General features: G+C 46.0%; 1 protein-coding gene across 1 annotated transcript in view; it reads left to right on the forward strand.

The window, feature by feature from the left end:
* LOC137896229 (sorbin and SH3 domain-containing protein 1) overlaps window positions 1-14,970 on the forward strand; it is a 31,231-nt gene extending 16,261 nt beyond the window's left edge. Inside the window, exons 14-24 of the mRNA XM_068741760.1 lie at window positions 4,077-4,141; window positions 5,021-5,191; window positions 5,353-5,399; window positions 5,603-5,717; window positions 7,396-7,521; window positions 7,658-7,852; window positions 8,058-8,558; window positions 9,904-9,999; window positions 11,768-11,955; window positions 12,043-12,149; window positions 13,647-14,970. Coding sequence (XP_068597861.1) covers window positions 4,077-4,141; window positions 5,021-5,191; window positions 5,353-5,399; window positions 5,603-5,717; window positions 7,396-7,521; window positions 7,658-7,852; window positions 8,058-8,558; window positions 9,904-9,999; window positions 11,768-11,955; window positions 12,043-12,149; window positions 13,647-13,708 — 1,673 coding nt within the window. The 3' untranslated portion in view covers window positions 13,709-14,970. The remainder of the gene's footprint in view (window positions 1-4,076; window positions 4,142-5,020; window positions 5,192-5,352; window positions 5,400-5,602; window positions 5,718-7,395; window positions 7,522-7,657; window positions 7,853-8,057; window positions 8,559-9,903; window positions 10,000-11,767; window positions 11,956-12,042; window positions 12,150-13,646) is intronic.
* The last annotated feature ends 4,514 nt before the right edge of the window (window positions 14,971-19,484 follow it).

The following is a 19,484-nucleotide window of genomic DNA, read 5'->3' on the forward strand; positions in this document are numbered from 1 at the left end:
CGCTCCGCATCTCACAACCATGCCCGGGCAGGGGTGGGATGAACAGGGAAGGTCACGGAGGTTGGGCAGGCAGGAGTTAGTCAGCTGTCAGTGTGTGGTCGGGGGGGGGGGGGGGGGGGGCTGGAATTCTGCTGCACAGAGAGGGAGATAGTAGTGAAGCTGTAGGCTCAGAAGAAACGGGCAATGTGACCCAACGCATCACATCCGGGGAAGCATGCAAACAGCCGTCTGAGGCAACACTAGCCGCTCAGGAGTTATTCTTGGCATGTTTTATTAAACAGGAGTCAGTTAACAGCAAGAAATGTTTCGTCGATAGAAGCTTCAGCTCAGACTTGTGGAATTGTGTCAACTAGCACGCTCCTCTGATAGCCCCCCCTGTCCAACTAAATGCCCACGTGCTGAACGCTGACTCCATCATGTGTTTCTGTCTTGTGCTCATTGAAAAAAATTAAAAAACATCTGTAGTTCATATTTTGGTATTTTAGGGCAATGCCGTAACTTCTTTCCAGTCGACCTTTGAAATGCGCCAAATCAAATTCACATTAACTTAAATGGTGCTATTTTATTTATTTTTTCGCGCTGCACCTTTGTTGAAGCCAGAAAGCATCTCAGGGCCCCACAGCCATACCGCGAGCAAATAGTGCAGATGGAGTCCAGTTGGCTTCCTCAGCGTGTGGCCCTTCCGGTAGATATGAATGTGACAGATGGGTCACACGTGCTACTGTAGTGTCTCACAGCATGTGTAAATGTGAAAACGTGTTGTTCCATTTTTCACTGCTATCACGAGCAGTCTGGAACTCACACAAGTATTTCTCAGAGGCTTTAGACACGCACATTTATTTGGCGGGTTAGCTCGAGATTCCGGGCGGGCATCCTTTGGATTTTAACCGTTCCGATCCCGAGTTGGCCTTTTTCGTTCTGGTTCTTGAAGGTTCAGGTCTTTGGTTCTTCAAGTGAAGTCAAGTCATGGGATCTTAACCGTCAGTTCAAGTATGAGACGAGACAGTGTCTAAACATGCTGCTAGATATTGACATTGGACATCAAATGCCCAGTTTAAGATGAAATAAAGAAGAGCAGGGTAAAACCTCTATATAAGCCATTCTGTACGAAGAACCAATCATTCATTGAATGACTCATATATTTACCGCTGAATAATTAAACACAGAAACAAGACTTGAATAACTTTTTGTTTTTGTGTTCATTCATATTGGTACTGCAGTCAGTATTGAAAATTCCTACATGCCTCCAACATCACATAACGTCTCATGACATATTGTTGTTTTGAAATGTTATCATTCATATCAGACCCTGATAATCCAATAATTTGTTTGACTGTAAATTTCCTCCTGTTCCATTTTGACAACGCTTTATTATTCACTGCAGTCTGACGGTGTCAGTTTAATTCACCTATTGCTGCACAATGAATCAAGTTTTTACTTTAGAAATGTCCCTGACTCTGTTTTAGTGTGTGAACCTGTGGCCATTAAAATCTAATATGTTGTTTATTCTGTTGTCCTGCATGCTTGCCAGTGGATTATAAAGGTGGGAATGGCTGTATAATTTCATCCCGCTCCTCTGTAAATAGTCGATCAGTTCTTGCCAGTAATGCATTAGGTAACCAGTGTAAGAGCTTGAAGCCTCTATCTGCTGCCAAAGCCTGCATACCCCAAATCCTGCCCTCTAAGTTCAAACCCAAACCGCTGCCGCCCACTGGTGACAGCCAGGAGAACCGGACTGACGTGGTCAGGCACCGAAAGGCCCACAGCTGTGAGGATCTGTGCACAGGGCCATGTGACACTGACATCGCAAGAGTCGAGGAACGGGAGAAAGGACAACAGTCAGACTACGTCTGTGGCAGTGAGTCCACAGACGGCCTCAGGAAGGCTTCCCTCGCAATTAGGAGGAGCGCATCGGACTTTTCCAGCATGTACCGAACCATGCATCACATCCAACGACCCAGTTCGGCTGGCTGCAGCCCCAACGGCAGCGTCCGCAGTCTGGCCTTTCTTTATGACAAGGTCAAAGTTGATGGGGTGGAAAGTTCAGAGTCAGAGGATGGGGGTAGCGTTCCACGGACTGCGGTGTCGTCAAGGGTCAGCGAGTTTGAAATGATCATCCAGCGGTCCAGCTCGCCGCCCAGTCGCTCGTCCTCCCTGCCTACCCTGCACCCCAGCCACAGCCCCACCAAGGTCTACAAGGCGTCCGCAGTGTCAGTGGACTCCCTTCTGGTGGTCAATGACGCCCACACAGATGCCTGCTCACCAGTGAAGGTCGAGGGCAGGAGCGGTGCGGAGGAGGCCTTGTCACCTGCCGGCTCCGCGGCTGAACAGGTTATTCCATCCGCAGAGGACGGACATGATTCCGTGAATGAGTCCTCCTCTAACACTGAGACTGAGGTTGAGCAGATCTTCAACCGATGTTCCCCGGAAACGGTGCACCAAAATAGCAGTGAATCCCAGAGTCCCACTGCACTGCTCTCAGATTACGCTCCACAACTTAACCGCATCCACCAGCAGCACCTCCTGCAGCACCTTGACCACCAGCTTCTCCTCAAACCCAGCAAATGCAAAGGCTCCTGCCCAGCGTCCTACACCCGCTTCACCACCATCCTCAGACATGAGAGGCAGCAAGCCTCAACCCAACGGGAGCGACTACCGCCTCCAGAGAAGAAGACCACACTGCCGGGGACCCTCTTCCTCACGGGCCCTGCTCCATTCCGGTTACGTAAGAACCTGCAATCTCGGCGAACCCCGTCGGCCACTAAAGTGACAACGGGGCCCCAGCGGCCCTGCGCTCCTGGGCCCAAGCCTCTGATCCCACAGCGCCTGTCCTCCCTTGAGGTCCTGGAGAGGCTGAGTAATGGGGAGGGAAGCAGCACTGGTCACCAGACTAATGGGCGGGGCTTAGACGCCAATGGGAACCTACTGCAGCCGCTGGCAGCTCACCACAGAGGTGGCTATCCCCATCCCTTCACTAGTCTCACCCTCCTTCCTCCTTCCTCTTGGTCACTCATTTATCTCACCTCTTTCTTCGCCGTGTCTCCCGTTTCTCCTCAAAGTGATGCCACCGCTCTTCATCCCTAGTCTGTTGTGAACTTCGCGAGGACTTGTCCATCTCATTCTGAGTGCGCTGTTTGATTGGCTTCCATTTCACTGTTAATGAGTATGGTTCCCCCCAATGCGTGCAAGCGCTTCAGTGACTGCGGTTCAGGCAGCCGTTGGTAGTGCACAGTATAGATTTCTTTCTATAACATGTGAGTTATATGCAAGAGTGCTTCAGCCTGCGTAAAGAAGACGTCTATGCAACCCTTGTGTTGAAAGATCCTGGCTGAAATCTGAGCAGTCGTCTGTAACATTTAAGCGAGATATTTTAATATGATATTGTCCACGCTCAAAATGACGTCTCGCAGCATTTACATCTGTTTTATCTCTATTTTGGGAACTAACCACACCTGGCATATTGAACTCTACCACTATGAAAGTTTAGTTTTATTCCATACAGGAGGTTCCCACTCTGATTGTTGTAGATAACAGCCAGTACACCAACTTGCTACCTGAAGCATTGATGGCTGCTTCTTCTGGCCCTCACTGGGACACAGAACAAAATGCCAATGGTGTTGTGGGAAGCCAATAAGTCATGACGATGCTCAGCTACTATATGCAATGTGGCCGATCAATAAAACCACAAGGTCATGTTTATGATTTTGAACAAGGTACAGTTGGTTTTGCATTTGCCTTCCTGTGTTACTTTTGTCATCCACACACATTGGATCATTCTGTTCTCATTCCTATATGCATGCAGGAACGCTTTTGGATTTGTGTGTGTGTGTGTGTGTGTGTGTGTGTGTGTGCGTGTGTGTGTGTTGTTATTTTTTATTGCATTAGAAGATTCTGTGTTCATTTAAAGCATGCACTGTAGTTATTGTTTATTTTTCTGATTCCAGTTTTTGGAATTAGATTTGACTGCAATATCATCATCTTATATTTGGAACGTTTTGTTCTTAGACGCTTACCAATGCCTTCAGGTTGACGGTGAAAATGATTCACAGCGTTGCCTTGGGCTTTTCTTTTTTCAGACTCGTCCCCAGTCCATGGGGAGAGCCAAGATGAAGTGTTGCGGAGGCGTCATGGGGACAAAGAGGTCAGTTTTAAATTCTATGAAACTTTATTTATCACAACAGAAAGTTAACTTTACAGGAGTAGCAGGGAAAGACAGAACCCAACTTGGCCCACAAGAGCAAGACATTTGACAACGGAGGCAAGGAAAAACTTCCCTTTGACAGGCAGAAACCTTGGACAGAACCTAAGGCTCATCGTGGGCGGCCATTTGTCTGGACCAGCTGGGTTGAGAAGGAGAGAGAGAGAGAGAGAGAGAGAGAGAGGTAGGAGTAGAGTCAAAAACAAGGAGATGGATAGAGAGACAGAGAGCAGGAGCAGACAAAAACATAACGTAACATGTAGGCTGCTGAACTGACTAAAGAGCTGCTATATAAAGCTATAAATGCTAATGCTAGCGATGTGGACATCAGTGCTGGGGGACACATGTCCAGGTTCTGCAGCACCACGGACAGAAGGACCTGCAGACAGAGACAGAAAGAGGGACAAACAGAGGGAGAGAGAGCACAAGACTACAGGGAAGAGAGAGAGAGATTACTGACATATATTTATAACATGAATAACCAGATAGAGAGGGAGGAGCTCAGTGTGTCATGATGTTAAGCCACCAGTGCTGGCCTATGACAGCATATTGATTATTGCATTGATTAACTATAAGCTTTGTTAAAAGTCTTTAGTCGACTCTTGAACATAAAGATGGTGTCTGCCTCAGGGAGCTGATTCCACAATAAAGGAGCTATTTGGGAGAGATTAGACTTAAGTGATCCACAGTGCTTCAGTGAAGAGAGCTTTCTTTTTATGGTCAGGGAAGTCATATAATATATATTACGAAGAATGGTGCATGATTAAATTAGTAAAGCGGCCATATCTGGAGGGCAAACAGTTCAGTCTGGTCTCCGGGCAGAAAATCTTGGAGGAGCAGCGGCGGCTGAAGCGGGAACAGGAAGAGGCCGACACTGCATCAAGGCGTCACACGGGCACTGTCCCCACACACCACCAGTTCATCACCAACGAGCGCTTCGGAGACCTGCTCAACATCACAGATAATTCGGAGAAGAGGAAATCCGGCGTGGAGGTACAATACAGCATCTTATCCTTCTGTAGGGAGGAAGACGTTCAGTTTGGGTCAGGCCGTGTGTGTGTGTGTGTGGGGGGGGGGGTGACGGGCTCGTCAGCAGGATTTCTTCAGACGCAGATGGCCTGAAAAAGTCTTTGTTTTTTTTTACATCTGCACAGAGAACTCCAGCCATGGCTCGCTTCGACTTCAGAGCGGAAACCCTTAAGTAAGCAAATCTGACAAAAGCAAATAATAGCATGTCCATCTATTGGCCATTTATCTGCTGTTTCCAAGAACAAAGTCAAACATTTCTATAGAGGTTGGACAACAACAAAATAAATACTGGGTTGTACTTTAAAGCAATGTCCAGACCAGAAAGGCACCAATGTGAGTTGTTCGTTTCATTCAACGTGAATCGTCTCTTTACAGGGAACTGCCGTTTCAGAAAGGAGACATTGTCTACATCATTCGACAGGTGGATCAAAACTGGTACGAAGGGGAGCATCATGGAAGAGTTGGCATCTTCCCTCAGAGTTACGTGGAGGTGTGTGACTCCTCTCTTGGTTTCTTTACAGTAGTTCTTCTTTGATTTTATTTTTTTATCCCCTCACATTTGTCACTTCTGGACTGTAACTCTGAAACTGCTAGTGTTTTGGGATCAAACTGGTTACACTCAACAACCAGTTTCTGAAGCGGTGCCTTTTGCTTGTTAAGGGCTGTTTTCTACATTTCCATGGTTTTAAGTCTGTGAGTGGAGTTTGTATAGCTCAGATATTAATATATTTTGTCACACACAGCTGTGACTTTCGATGCAATATTTTTATTTACTTTGAAGATTGATTTTTTTTCTAAGATATTCCACCACAGAAAAAAGTTCCGTTCAGTGGGATCTGCTTATGAGGGAGAATGTGAATATTCAATCCATCCATCTTCAACCGCTTATTTGGGGCCAGCCCGTGGGGGGCAGCAGCCTAAGAATCAGAATCAAAAGGTGTTTATTGCCATTGTCAAGAGACATCTTCTCTCCAGCGTGACCTGGGTCTTCCCCGTGGTCTCCTGCCGGTGGGACGTGCCTTGGAAACCTCACCAGGGAGGCGTCCGGGAGGCATCCTAAATAGATCCCCGAGCCGCCTCATCTGACTCCACTCAACGCGGAGGAGCAGCGGCTCTACTCCGAGCTCCTCCTGGATGACGGAGAACCACAACCTATGGAACCACAACCTCCGTTCCACAAGGAACGGAGATCGACCGGTAAATGGAGAGCTTCGCCTCTCTGCCCAGCTTCCTCGTCACCATGACGGATCTGCGCCCCGGCTGTACCTAGAAATTCTGTCCATAAAAGTTACGAACAGAATCGGTGACAAGGAGTCCAACCCTCACTGGTATTAAGTCCGACTTACTGCCAGCAATGCGGACCAAGCTCTGGCACCGGTCATATAGGGAGTGGACACCCCGTATCAAGGGGTCCGTTCCCTATATGGGGTTTGGACCCTCTGATATGGGGTACCCCACACTCCCGAAGAACCCCCCCACAGGACTCCCCGAGGGACACGGTCGAATGCCATATCCAAGTCCACAAAACACTTGTGGACTGGTTGGGCAAACTCCCATGCACCCTCAAGGACCCTGCCGAGGGTGTAGAGCTGGTCCACAGTTCCACGGCAAGAACAAAAACCACATTGCACCTCCTGAATCCGAGGTTCGACTATCCGGCGGACCCTCCTCTCCAGTACCCCCGAATAGACCTTACCGGGGAGACTGAGGAGTGCGATCCCCCTCTCGTTGGAACACGCCCTCCGGTCCCCCTTCTTATAAAGAGGGACCACCACCCCGGTCTGCCGATCCAAGGGCACTGCCCCCTGATGTCCACGCGTTGTTGCAGAGTCGTGTCAACCATGACAGCCCTACAACATCCAGAGACTTCAAGAACCCTGGGCGGATCTCATCCACCCTGGGACCTTGCCTTGCTTTTTGACTACCTCGGCAACCTCAGCTCCAGAGATAGAACAGCCCTCTCCCGAATCTTCCGGCCCTGCTTCCTCGCCGGAAGGCATGTTGGTGGGATTTAGGAGGTCTTCGAAGTACTCCCTCCACCGATCTACGATATATTGAATAGTCAATGCTGATTAAAATTCACCTGAACTTGCATTTCATGTATTTCTCAATGGCAGATTTTGAGATGTGAATCATTGTATTTCCTTTTTATTTGCTGTCATCCTCAGCTCCTTCCTCCCACAGAGAAAGCCCAACCAAAGAAAAGTGTCCCGGTGCAGGTGCTGGAGTATGGAGAAGCCATCGCCCGCTTCAACTTCACCGGCGACACAGTGGTGGAAATGTCCTTCAGAAAGGTATGGAGTGAGTATCAGTCATCACCCACTCAAGAGCGTTTGTGATTGTTTTAAAGAATTCGGATTTTCAGACTCAATCCTACAACGAAATGTTGAAAATAACAATATGCTAAACCTGTGAAATCCACATTTCCAGGGGGAAAGGATCACCCTGATTCGACGAGTCGATGAAAACTGGTACGAAGGCAAAATCTCAGGCGCCAACCGCCAGGGCATCTTTCCCGTCACGTACGTGGAAGTACAGAGAAGACCCCGCATCAAGAATGGAGTGGAGTACCCTGACCCGCCTGCCAGCTGTTCCCCGCAGCGCAGCACCAACAACTCTCCTCAGGTAAAGGGAATCCCGGGACACGTCCATGGAAGGAGTTGAAGGCTTGACCAAGTTTTCTTCTTATTTTGCTATTACGAACCTGGAAAGCGTTTCTCTTCTGCCTTCATGTTGACACCCCGCCTTTTAATTTCACGTTTTTGCCATGTGAATATGTCCCAACTTTCATTTCCTTTTCTTTCCTTCCTCCACTTGTTGCTCTTGAAAGATGTTTCGTAATCGCCTGACCACCTCTCCCCTGCCCCTCCCTCGCTCCCCGCGCCGCTCCGTGTCCCCTGAGGTTCATGCTGTCTCCTCTGAGTGGATCTCTCTGACGGTGGGGGGCGGGAGCCCTCCTGCCGCCCCCACCCCTCCCCTGCCGCCGCTGCCCACCGTGTCCTACCGCTGCGGCGAGTACCTGCCCCCGCCCTACTCTGCCAGCCCAGTGCCCCCCATCGCCAGCGGCCCATACTACATCTCCCCAATGGCATCCCCAGCTGCCTCCCCTCTCCCCCCACCATACCCACCACGACCCACCTCAGCCACTCCCTTCCTCACGTTCACTCCTCCTCAGGGGGGGGACTTCCTGGTCTATCCCCCCTCACCACACCTGTCGCGCAGCATGAGCCCCTGTAGTGAGCCGGTGCCGGAGGGCTGGCTGAGGGGAGACAAGGAGCTGACAGACGGGGGCCACTCAGCCCCGGTCAGCAAACGCAATAGCCCTGCAGAGGTATCTCCTGCATGGTGTGCAGTGTTGCATTTCATGCTCACTCGGAAACATGGACTGTGGGCCACGTTTAGATTTCACTAGACAGATGATTGATGACGTGCTGAAGGTGAAAGGGAAGCGTGGAAGAGGTGACTGATTCATCCGATCTGTCGGAGGTGGCGTCCCATTTAGGGGCGAATCCACTGGCCAAACCCGGTCACGCTGTTTGATGCTGCAAATACGCATGTTGTTGGGTGTGCATTACTAACAAACTGTTGTCAGTACACTAGGGGTGTAACGGCCTCACGGGATGTATTGAACCGTTTCGGTTCTGCGTGTTCGGTTTGGTCCACTTGCGTACCTTTTCGGTTTTTCGTTTTTATGCTTTTTTTCTCATTAAATTTATTATTAGCGCGATCTAAGCACTCCGTGTGGAACTAAGGTCCTGGGCGAGTTTCTGCACGGACGCCTCTGAGTGTCGGACACTATTGACTGAAGGGGAGATGCGTTGGAAGCTCGCAGGCGAGCACACGTAGAAAAGCTAGCAAAGCGTTAGCTCCGTATTCCAGCTCGCTCTGTTGGTCGCGAGCGGGTTTCCTCCTCTGCTTGGGAGGTTGTCATGGCAACCTGTGCTTTCTGCAGATGTAGAGAAGTTCATCTTTATAGCCAAAACCTTTGAGCTTGAATAGTTAGTAGTACTAGTAGTAGTAGTAGGTACATTTGTCATATTCAGGCTGTTGCTGCTAAGTGTTCAAACTTTACAGTTTTAACTTGTTCATTTATAATTTTATTAAGATTTTTAAATTGTTACAGTACAATAGTTTTAAAACTCAGTCTAATTTATTATAAATATCACCCAAATGGGTTGCTTATTTCTACAAATTCTATTGTTTGCATTTTTTTTTAAATAAAAGCGCTTTAAGTTATTTTTTTTCTGCCTTTTTTGGACAGAAAATTAACCGAACCGAACCGAAATGACTTTTTCGTGTTCCGTTACACTCCTACAGTAGCCTACAGTGTTTGTAAAGTGAGTTTCTTCTTGCAGCACTGATTTGAAAGTGTTGTTGTTATTGCATGTTGTTCTTGTTGTTCTTGTCCAACACGGATTTGTGATGCTTTAAATGCCGTTTAAGGTTGGAAGCCTGTGCTGTGTGACACAGTGACATATTCTTTTAGCGCGTATGTTCTTTTTCTAGCTTTCATATATTCGTTTCAGGCTTGGAAAGTGGCCTCGAGGTTGAAATCGTCCCTGACCGGGAAACACAAGACAAGACAACCTGCCGATGCCTGGAGTGTGATGATGATATTTTTGGTGTGCTTATCTCGTATTTGGGAATGTCGTCGCTGACTTCACCTTGCTGTGTAGTTTTTGAGGAATGAAGCTGACCATCAAGGCCGGAGCTCCAGAAGCCCCGTGATGCTGTTTGACATCCAGGAGAACAACAACGCCAACTCATTTGCGGTAAGCAGAGATGCGCTCGCTGTTATCCTTTGAACCTTCAAAGAGCCATGCCACTCACATCTTTAATTCCAATTTTGTCTTCTGTATGTGCGCCTCATGTTCACCATGTGAAATATTAGCTGCATTTCATTGAAGGAGTTCTTGACATTTTGGCGATAAATGTATGATATGATAAATGTATGCTGAACGTTAACTGGGAGGATCCACATTACACACAGGTGGTGTCCACCTGCTGTCTCAGATTAGGTAGCACAAAGATTGAGAGATTAGCGCCTCTAATGTCCACTAACTGTTGACTTCTGCCCGGCACAGCAAGTATTATTAGCAGTGTCCAACCAAAGCGTTTGTCACTTCCACACCCACAGTGTCAAAGCAGCCGCTTTTAGACAGGCATTGTGCAACAGACGGCGGAGACATTCAGGCTGGTACACCTCCTGTAAATAATATTTTCATCATTGTGCATGTATCATAGGTTAGATGAACCAGCCACCCAAGTCTGCTGGCTGTAATCTGAATGGATCGCTGGATCACAGACATGAGTTTCTTTCTGTGTAAAAAAAAAAAACACTATAAAAAACTTTTGGCCGTGTGATGCCTGAGATGATGCGCCATTATAAAGTGGAGCTGGACACGCAACCCACATGGATAATCACAGCATAGAGGCAGGATTCAGGCAAGACAGAGCATTCAATCCAGAGTTCCAGAGTTCAAGACGACGCTAGAAAAGCACTCAGTTACACACCATACATGGATTCACTCCAAGAAACATCATGGTATTTATTTTATCTGGATTATTAGATTCCTTGGCAATGAAAACATAACATTAGCGAGTAGATTCACGTTGAAAACATCATTAGTTCAGTAGTTATTCGTGAAAATCACATTTGGTAATGGCGGTTTTCTCCTGGATCTAGCTCCATAGCTTTGCCTTTCTCAAGGAGATCTGGAGGCCGACTGGCCCCTCTGCAGCTCACACTTCTCATTTTGTCTGGGCCGGGACTTGAACAGGTGACCCTCGGGTTCCCAACCCACTGGGCCCCAAGGTAGAGGTAGAGAGAGGCAAGGCTGAGTAATAATAATAAAAAAATACAACACAGACAGGCGCAGAGACAAGGATCTGGCGGAGACGAGGTGCAGACAGCGCGGTATAAATACTCAGGTAAATCAGAAACAGCAGGAAGCGTCATCAGGGTCCCTGAAACAGAATTCACACCTGCTTGTTTTACTCAGAACGACTGAATGGTGGGCGCTGTCTTTTTGAGGAGCTGCAGCTTGTCTGTTCATCTGTTTTTATGTCTTGATGCTACACAAAGCTAACCAGCCGCTAGGCGCGAGGGACGCTTTACAAGCGTAGACCCAATCGTCTCAGCTAAATCGCAGCAAGAACGATAATTATACATTTACCCAAAATGTCAAACTGTCCCTCCAAGCTGTGCCCCGCCGACCTCTCCTCAGTGCTGCATGCTCATTCATAAAAAGTGACCTAACCTTTCTGGTTTCCTGTTTTCATGCTCTCATTCTGCCGTCTTGCCCTTCCATGCGTTTCCTCCTGGGCGCCGCCACCAACGTCTCCTCGGCTTGTTCTCCTGGTTTTTAACGGATCACTTCCCTTTTCTGCCTCGCGACTCCCCTGGACCGACCTTCCTGTGCCTCGCCCTTCGCCCCTTCCCTCTTTAACTCCTCACCTCCGCCCTCGACCTCTTCCGTCACTCTGGGTGGCGCCGCTTGTCTGTCGTTCCCTGACGACGTCACACGGCGCTATTACTAGGAGGCCGTGTGTAATGAGATCTTGAATATAGCCGAGAGCTCAGCGAGGTACTGCCGCGCCCTGCCCCTCCGCCCTCATGACCCTGCCCATAGGCTGCGCCCCCACGCCAATAAACAATCTCTCATAATTTCCCAGCAACCCCCGTCCCACAGCGGCAGCCCAGAGCCCAGCCGTCTCAGCTGCGGAATGTGAGTGAGATCTGAGTTTGATGTTTGTATTTTCGCGCCCTCTCACTGGTCAACGATCCTAAATGTGTCCCTGAATTCCTGCTGCAGCTTCCAGGCTCTGTACGGGTACGCGCCGCAGAACGAGGACGAGCTGGAGCTGAGGGAGGGAGATCTCGTCAGCGTCATGGAGAAGTGCGATGACGGCTGGTTTGTCGGTACGTGTCGCAGGGCAGATTCCTCAGAGGTTCCCGCTGCAGAAACTGGGACTCGTTAATCAGAAGGACAGTCAGGGATCATATGTGTGCCGTGTGGCGGCTCAGCGTTCCCGGGGAAGTCACCGTAGAGTCACTTTGCTCCGACCTTCCATTCCTAAAGGATGCCAGCAGATGGCTGGAAGCAGAATGCAAATAGCCTCCTGGGTCCAAGCCCGCCAGCTAGCATGTCATCTGAAATGGACAAATGTCCACTACAGAGGACATGCTAACTGGCTGGGGCTCAGGAGGATATAGTAGTAGTTGGGGGAAAACTGTTTTTAAAAAACACACACAATTTAAGTTGTAAAGAAAAAAAAACAAATCCAAAATCAAGGTCAAATTTCCATTACAGTGTTATTGAGAACAGATCAAAGTTGTGAACTTGTGTTTCTTAATGGAAATGGAATTCGAAGCTGACTTAGAGCTACTTAATCGCCACTGATGAGACAAAGGGATGAACGTTAGCCACCGATCAGGACTCGGATGTATATGGATAGTTGTTTTTATTACTTTTTATCAGATCTGGAGTTACGTTGTGGTACAGAGTGAGTCCTCTCTACTCCAACAGAAACGGCAGCGCGTGCGGCGTGACATCACTTCCTGTGACACGATTGGTTGAACACGGAAGCAGATTGAAGCTAGTCGCGCGAGTCTGTCTGAAGTGGATGAGAAAAACCTTGCGATTGTGGTGCTTTTAATTTTAATAATTATATAATATGCTACACTAGTCCAAGTCCAAAGTTAAAACCGTATTTTATTTATTGCTTGAATGTTCAAGCTACGCTACAGAAGCGCTACAGAATGTTAAAATAAGATGATTAAAAGAAAAAAAAGGGGCATCCTGGATCCGTTTCTTCACTTGTCTTTATTTTTTTATGTATTATAGAAGTATTGGATCGGGACTCGGTATCGTTTCAAAATCAAATGTCTCGGACTATGGGGGCAAAAAAACCTGATCGGGACATCCCTAATGACAAAACTAACTTCTGACTTCAAACATGTTATCCTTTTCAATAAGAGCAGCAGCTATTAAATGTCTGTAATAAATAAGCCATTTAATAGCACCATTTATCGTCATGTGTTAACATTTCAATTACCCGTAGTGCCTGATTAGTTCCTTTTTGCAGTCTCATGTCTGTGCCGGTCTTAGTTATAGTTCAGTATTAGTTATAAGTACAGTTACCATAGACTAATTGAATTTAAAAACATGTTATTCATCTTCCAGAGCCGGTAGTCAGAACTCAAAGGTGATAGTATTATTGGATGCTGGATCGTGATGATGTTAAACAAAAGAAAAACATGTTATCATCTTGGAGTAAGAAGCCTTAAACTTATCTAAATGTTTAGATCATTTGTGTTCCGTGAGTGAACAATAAGCAAACATGGACATTTGTACTTAAATCGTTTTAATCTGCTTTAGTCTCCTGATTCTTTTTCTGCTCTTTCTCTTCTCTGCAGGTACCTCAAAGAGAACAAAACAGTTTGGCACTTTCCCTGGGAATTACGTGAAGGAGGTGTAACTGTAGCGTGTAATAATCCAGCTGTAAACGCCTGTTCAGCATTAATTACTATTACGCATGGCTGTTGGTCACATCGATATATGTAAGGCGGCACGAGGCGGAGACAGAGAGGCGGCTGCCCACACCTCAGTAGCGTGTATGCCTTCGCCACATTTCACACTCTTTTTGAAAGACTTTGTCCGTCTCCACGTCTGGGAAAGCCTGTCCCAAACGGGCTTTTACTGTACAGATAACAGCTTCCAGTTTGTCAATGAACGTGTTTCTGCAGCGCCTCGGTCTGGAGGTCAGCGGCAGTTCAGATGCACTGATCAGAAAGTAGATCTGATTGTCTGAAGCACACTGAGCAGATGAAGTGAAGGAGAGCATGATGGGACATGGTCTGGTAAGGGGGGCGGAGGGCGGATAAGTCGCATTACAATCGTCTCCTTGATGGAACGCATTCTTCATTTCAATCAGAATAGACCTCAAAAAAGTTCCATCCATGACCAAGTGGACAAAAATATCAAGGTCATAGGTGGGTTATTTTTGGCAAGGGGGGGCTACCTTTGGGTGAAATTTCAAAATCTCAGTTTTCAGGATGAAAATCCATTATTTGATTGACCCTGTAATGATTTTTTATTGCCTCCATGGCCCTCCAAGTGCACAAAAATGTCCACCTGTCATTTAGCCATTTTTAAACATCACTATTTTTGTATTTATTATTCTCAAAATATTTGGTTTGACTCGTATGGAGTTACACTAAAACTAAATCAATTTTCACATGGCTTTCAACCCCTTCCAGGGTCATGGATACGATTTAATAATGCCTCACAGGGTCAAATTACGGATTTTCATGCTGAAAATTGGGGTTTTCAAATTGAACCCAAATTTTAACCCTGTCCTCTGTGACCTTTTGTTGGACACTTTCTAGGAAAAAAAAGTGTATTTTTGCCACAGTGGGTTAAACTTTAACTATTATACGGACAACTAATTGGCTTTTGTGAGGAGGACGATTGCCTATGAAGTTTTGAATTTCTGAAATGGACAAAAATGTCCCGGGGTAACACAAGGGGTTAATAATGAACGTCATAGTATTCACAAGTCAGTATAGGTTGCTGTAGAATAGTTATTACACAGTCGTGTGCATGACAAGCGACACTAAAATTGTCAATCATGGATATGCACAAGTTTCACGTTTTGAAATGATTTAAGTTTCTCTTTGACACCACTGCTGTTAAAATGTAACTGAACTGCATTTGCTCCCCGTGGGGTGGCTGGCGGTGAACGCCCCCCCCCCCCCCCCCCCGCCCCCCCCCCGCTCCACTGTTGCCCACGACGATCCCACCTCACACAGCTAATCGTGACGAATCACAAAGCTATTCCGTGTGTTGGGCAAAGTGTCTTTCGAAAAATGATCTGAATGAGTTTAAGAACATACTGAGATTTCCACCATCGCGTGATTGTGTCTTTCGGTGTGTGAATGTGTATAGAAAACTTCAAGTGGCCTTCCAGTATGGTTGTGTATTTTAATAATAGCGACAACTTGGGTAACGCAGTTATCGGAATGATTGCATTGAGGTCAGCGGCGATGCAGCAGGCGCTCGTAGAATCAAAATGAGACGGACAAATTAAAGTGAAAGGCCGCCATCGAGTTTCTCACCCTTCAAATAGATCCCTCATCGTCTTCATCCTCTGCTCTACTTTCACCCAACAACTCCCAGCAGAGTGCTTCCAAAGCAGTAGTCGTTGTGACCTGATTGGTCGATATAGCATAGGAGGCGGTTCTCAGAAGTGTTTCAGAGCCTGCGATACGTTCACAAGAACGCGACCTTGTGCTCAGTAGCTATCGTCCATCCCTTGTCCGGGCTGCGCGTCTCTAGCCAGCTGGTGCCATACTGTCTAAATAAATACAAACCAGAAACATGTCGCGTATTGGGAGTGACCGACCTTTAGCTTTTGGGGTTTTTGCGTGCCTGAATTTGTTTGATACAGCTGAGGATGAGCGTTAAACCCAAATGGAACATGGTTTTATTGAAGCTGCCGTGCGACCAAGTTCTAAATGAAGTTCAGTAAGCGATGAAGAGCAGTAAGAGAGCTTTGCAGCAATCAGTGTTTCGTGTGTTTCATAGCAGATGTCATTCAGAATGATGTGACGCAATGCTTCTTGACTCCGCCTGTACTGCCCTGATATAATATTCAGTTGTTTTTTTTTGTTTTTTTACAGAGCATGTTTTCCTCTCCCATTCTGGCTGAAATGATTTTTTCCTTGTGTTCCTCCCTGATAAAAGGGCAACACAAGCTCCATCCACAACACACTGTGTGACGGACAAACAGCCACTCGTTTAGTCGCAACACAACTCATGTGTGTTAAGAACATCACCGGATTTATGAATGTATGGATTTATGAATGTGGCCCATGCAGACACGAAATGTAAAGAAAAACAAAAAAACAAGGTCTAAATCTTCATTTTGACAAAACATGCCGAGTATACAGAGCAGCGTGGCACAAGAAGGATTGTAAATATGTAAAATAAAAATAGTCTACGAGTGACGGGAGCTTCAGATTGTTGTCACTTGCAGAGGTTTATTCACCTGAAGGATACATTCGCTGCATCAGAGTGTTCAGCTGCCGTTTGCGAGGCTCATCATGCCTTCTGTCAGCTGCAGAGTCGTGCCTCGCTTTCATTTCGACTTTGTTTTTTTCTTTTTGGGAGTATCTCTGAAATGTATTCATGACATATTTAATGTAACCATGATTTTCCCATTAATCCTTATTAGGGATGTCCCGATCAGGTCTTTTGCCCCCCCCCCCCCGAGTCCGGAGTCATTTGATTTTGAAGCGATACCAAGTCCCGATCCGATACTTCTATAATACTTTTTTTTTTTTTAATAAAGACGCGTGAAGAAACGGATTGAGGATGTCCCTTATTTTCTATTCTATTTATCTTATTTCAACATTTAACTCTTTAACTGAGCACTTCTGTGGCGTCGCTTGAACAATCAAGTAATAAATAAAATACTTTTTTCACTTTGGACTTGGAAATATTAAATACGATTATTTAAAGTAAAATCAGCAGCACCACAATCGTAAGGTTTTTGTCATCTACTTCCACACCGCAGACATTTTTTTATTTCCTCCCCCCCCACATGTCATGCCGTGTCTGTGTGGAGTCGAGAGGGCTCCCGTGATCGGATCGGGCCATCCCTAGTCCTGATCTCTGTGAGGGGAAACATGAAGAACCTAAAGATGCACAATGCTTTAAAGAAATGTTTAATAATCCTAAGAATGGACTAGTTTGATCAAATGTGCAACCTGCAACAGGTCTGATGTGTTTGCTTCAACTTGCAGTGCTGTTACATTGACAATATTAAAATAATGATACTATACACTGCTGTGACTTTGATATTATGCACTATTTAATAAACCATCTAAAGCACTTGGTGAGTCGCTGGTTTTGATTTCACCAGGCTTTACAGAGGGGAGACTCAAAAGTGTCTCCTTCCTTACGCTGCCAGAAAGAAATTATTCTCCACATCCTCTTGAATACTTTAAGCTTCTAAGGTGCTGATCACATATCAAAATATTTAAAAACGTGATTTTACTTACAGGATTTTAATCCTTTAAAATGCTGGTTTGTAAATATAATGCGTAGTTTTTAATGAAACAATAAAAAACAAATAATAGTTACTAAGTTTGATTTAATTTTTACATTATTATTATTATTACACCCTAATCTAAGGTCATACACAGAGGTTGTGTGTGATCCTGAATGGATGCATTTTAAGATGGAGATGGATTATTGGTGTTGATGAACTTCAAATCGTTCGCTTAATTCCCTTCCTATGTAGCATATTTAAATACACCACTGACAATCGTTGAATTTGTATTACGTGGATGGAATGAAGCAGAAGGAAGTGTTACAATATAAATTCTCTAATGTTAGTGAATTTGCACCTTTTCAAATCAGATGCTGTTGAATCTTTTCAACTGTGTCAATATTCATAGAAATACTTTAGCAGTAAAGTACCAAAGGTTGTCCTGCTAATGTCTGCATTTAAAATAAAAAATGCCACCAGGCTCAAACTCCTGGACATACAACACTGGTAAAAGTTGGTTTTCTTATTATTAAAAATTATATAGATTAGCAAAATACATTTTAGGGTGTGCTTCTGATAGACAATGACACAAAGATAACTTTGTGCCCAGTGATCAGTCCTCGCTGCAGCGGAAGACAACGATGGGGATGCTCTGGCTGCTGGATCCCGGCGGCCTGCAATGTGTAAAGGAGTAAGATGGACTCACATCAAGGATCAGGAAACCTACATCTCGCCATCTGTGATGGAAGCCATGGGAGCGTCAGCATTTGTGAACATTCCAAAAGAACGATGGACCTGAAGCCAAAAACATCCAGATCCACCCATGGCTTGGTTTCAGAATTGTAGCGGTGGCTGTCAGTGGCTTCATCTCAGCCCCACAGAAAACACATCCCGTCGTTGCATCTGGTTGAAGCGTACAGACCCGGGAATATTACATTAAGTAGGCCTATAGACACATGAGATTCCTCCGGGTCTGACATGTGCAGCAGGTCAAAACGGAGCTCTGTAGAAAGTCATTGGGGATTGAATTATTTAGAAACTGTAAATGTCGTTGAAAGTGTCATTTGAGGTAGAGATGGAAACTATTTATTTTCTTCTTTTTATTAAGCGTTAGGGGTTAGGGGTTAAGGTTAACCTCAGTTCATTTGCCTTTCTTTCTTTTCTTTTCTTTTCTTCCTTTTTTATTTTTTAGCAGTTCATTTGCCAATAAACCTAACACAGAACGGGATCTGAATCCTTCTCCTTGCAGTTCGGCTGCTGCTGAGACGTACCGAGCAACCGTGCGATTACGATCCCATTAGGTATAAATGTTAACAGTCGTGTTTTTACCGCCTTAACCTTTAGAAGACCAAGTGCTTCCTACTTTATTTCAGCTTCTGCATTGAGGGCCACCTAAAAGTGAAGACTTTCACTGCCATGGCTGAACGCAGGAAAACCCCAATGAGTCAGCCTGACTGCGGGTTTTTTTTTTTCTGACCACTTTCAGCAGAGATCCTCTGTCAGGAAGGAATTCTAGTTTTGGGAGCGGCACATTCCACATCCTGGGATTCAGCTCTACCATAAATGGTAAGCTTGCTTTTAACACGATGACGTACCGTCAGGCTGACGTCCCTAAAACAAACACAGACGCTCGTCTGAGAGGACAGAAAAATGAAGAGGGATCACGCTACTGCCTTTACGGCTCCTCTTCCGGAGGATTTGACTGAGGCAAATCACGGACAGTCCAAAATCCCTCATCCTCTGACTTAGCTATTCAATCTGTGACGTGACACCCCGAAGATCATTCATACTAACTGAAAACACGCTAAAACAGGACACAAACTAGTATTAATTTTCAAATAAAATATCCATTGATTCAGGGAAGGTTGTTGATCCAGAAGAAAACAGGCACAAAACAAAATAATAATAAAGCAGTGTTGCATTTTAACAGGGAATTTTTTTTTTTTTTTACTTTCCACAAATTATATTAATATATGAATTCTTATTTCTTGACTCTGGCCTCTCCGTGCCAAAAATCTCTTCACAGCCAGCTGCACGTAATACGCGACAGAGTGGCCCAGTGTGTGAATATACGATCTTTGTGCGCTCTCTTATCAGCGTGGAAACATCCATTCGTCCAGCAGTGACCGGAGGACCCGCCCCCCTCCGACGCCGCCCCCCGCCCCCCGCCCCCCGCCACACGTCACAGGCAGTAGGCGCG

The sequence above is a fragment of the Brachionichthys hirsutus genome, chromosome 7 (genome assembly GCF_040956055.1).
Source record: "Brachionichthys hirsutus isolate HB-005 chromosome 7, CSIRO-AGI_Bhir_v1, whole genome shotgun sequence".
Classification (NCBI taxonomy): Eukaryota; Metazoa; Chordata; class Actinopteri; order Lophiiformes; family Brachionichthyidae; genus Brachionichthys; species Brachionichthys hirsutus.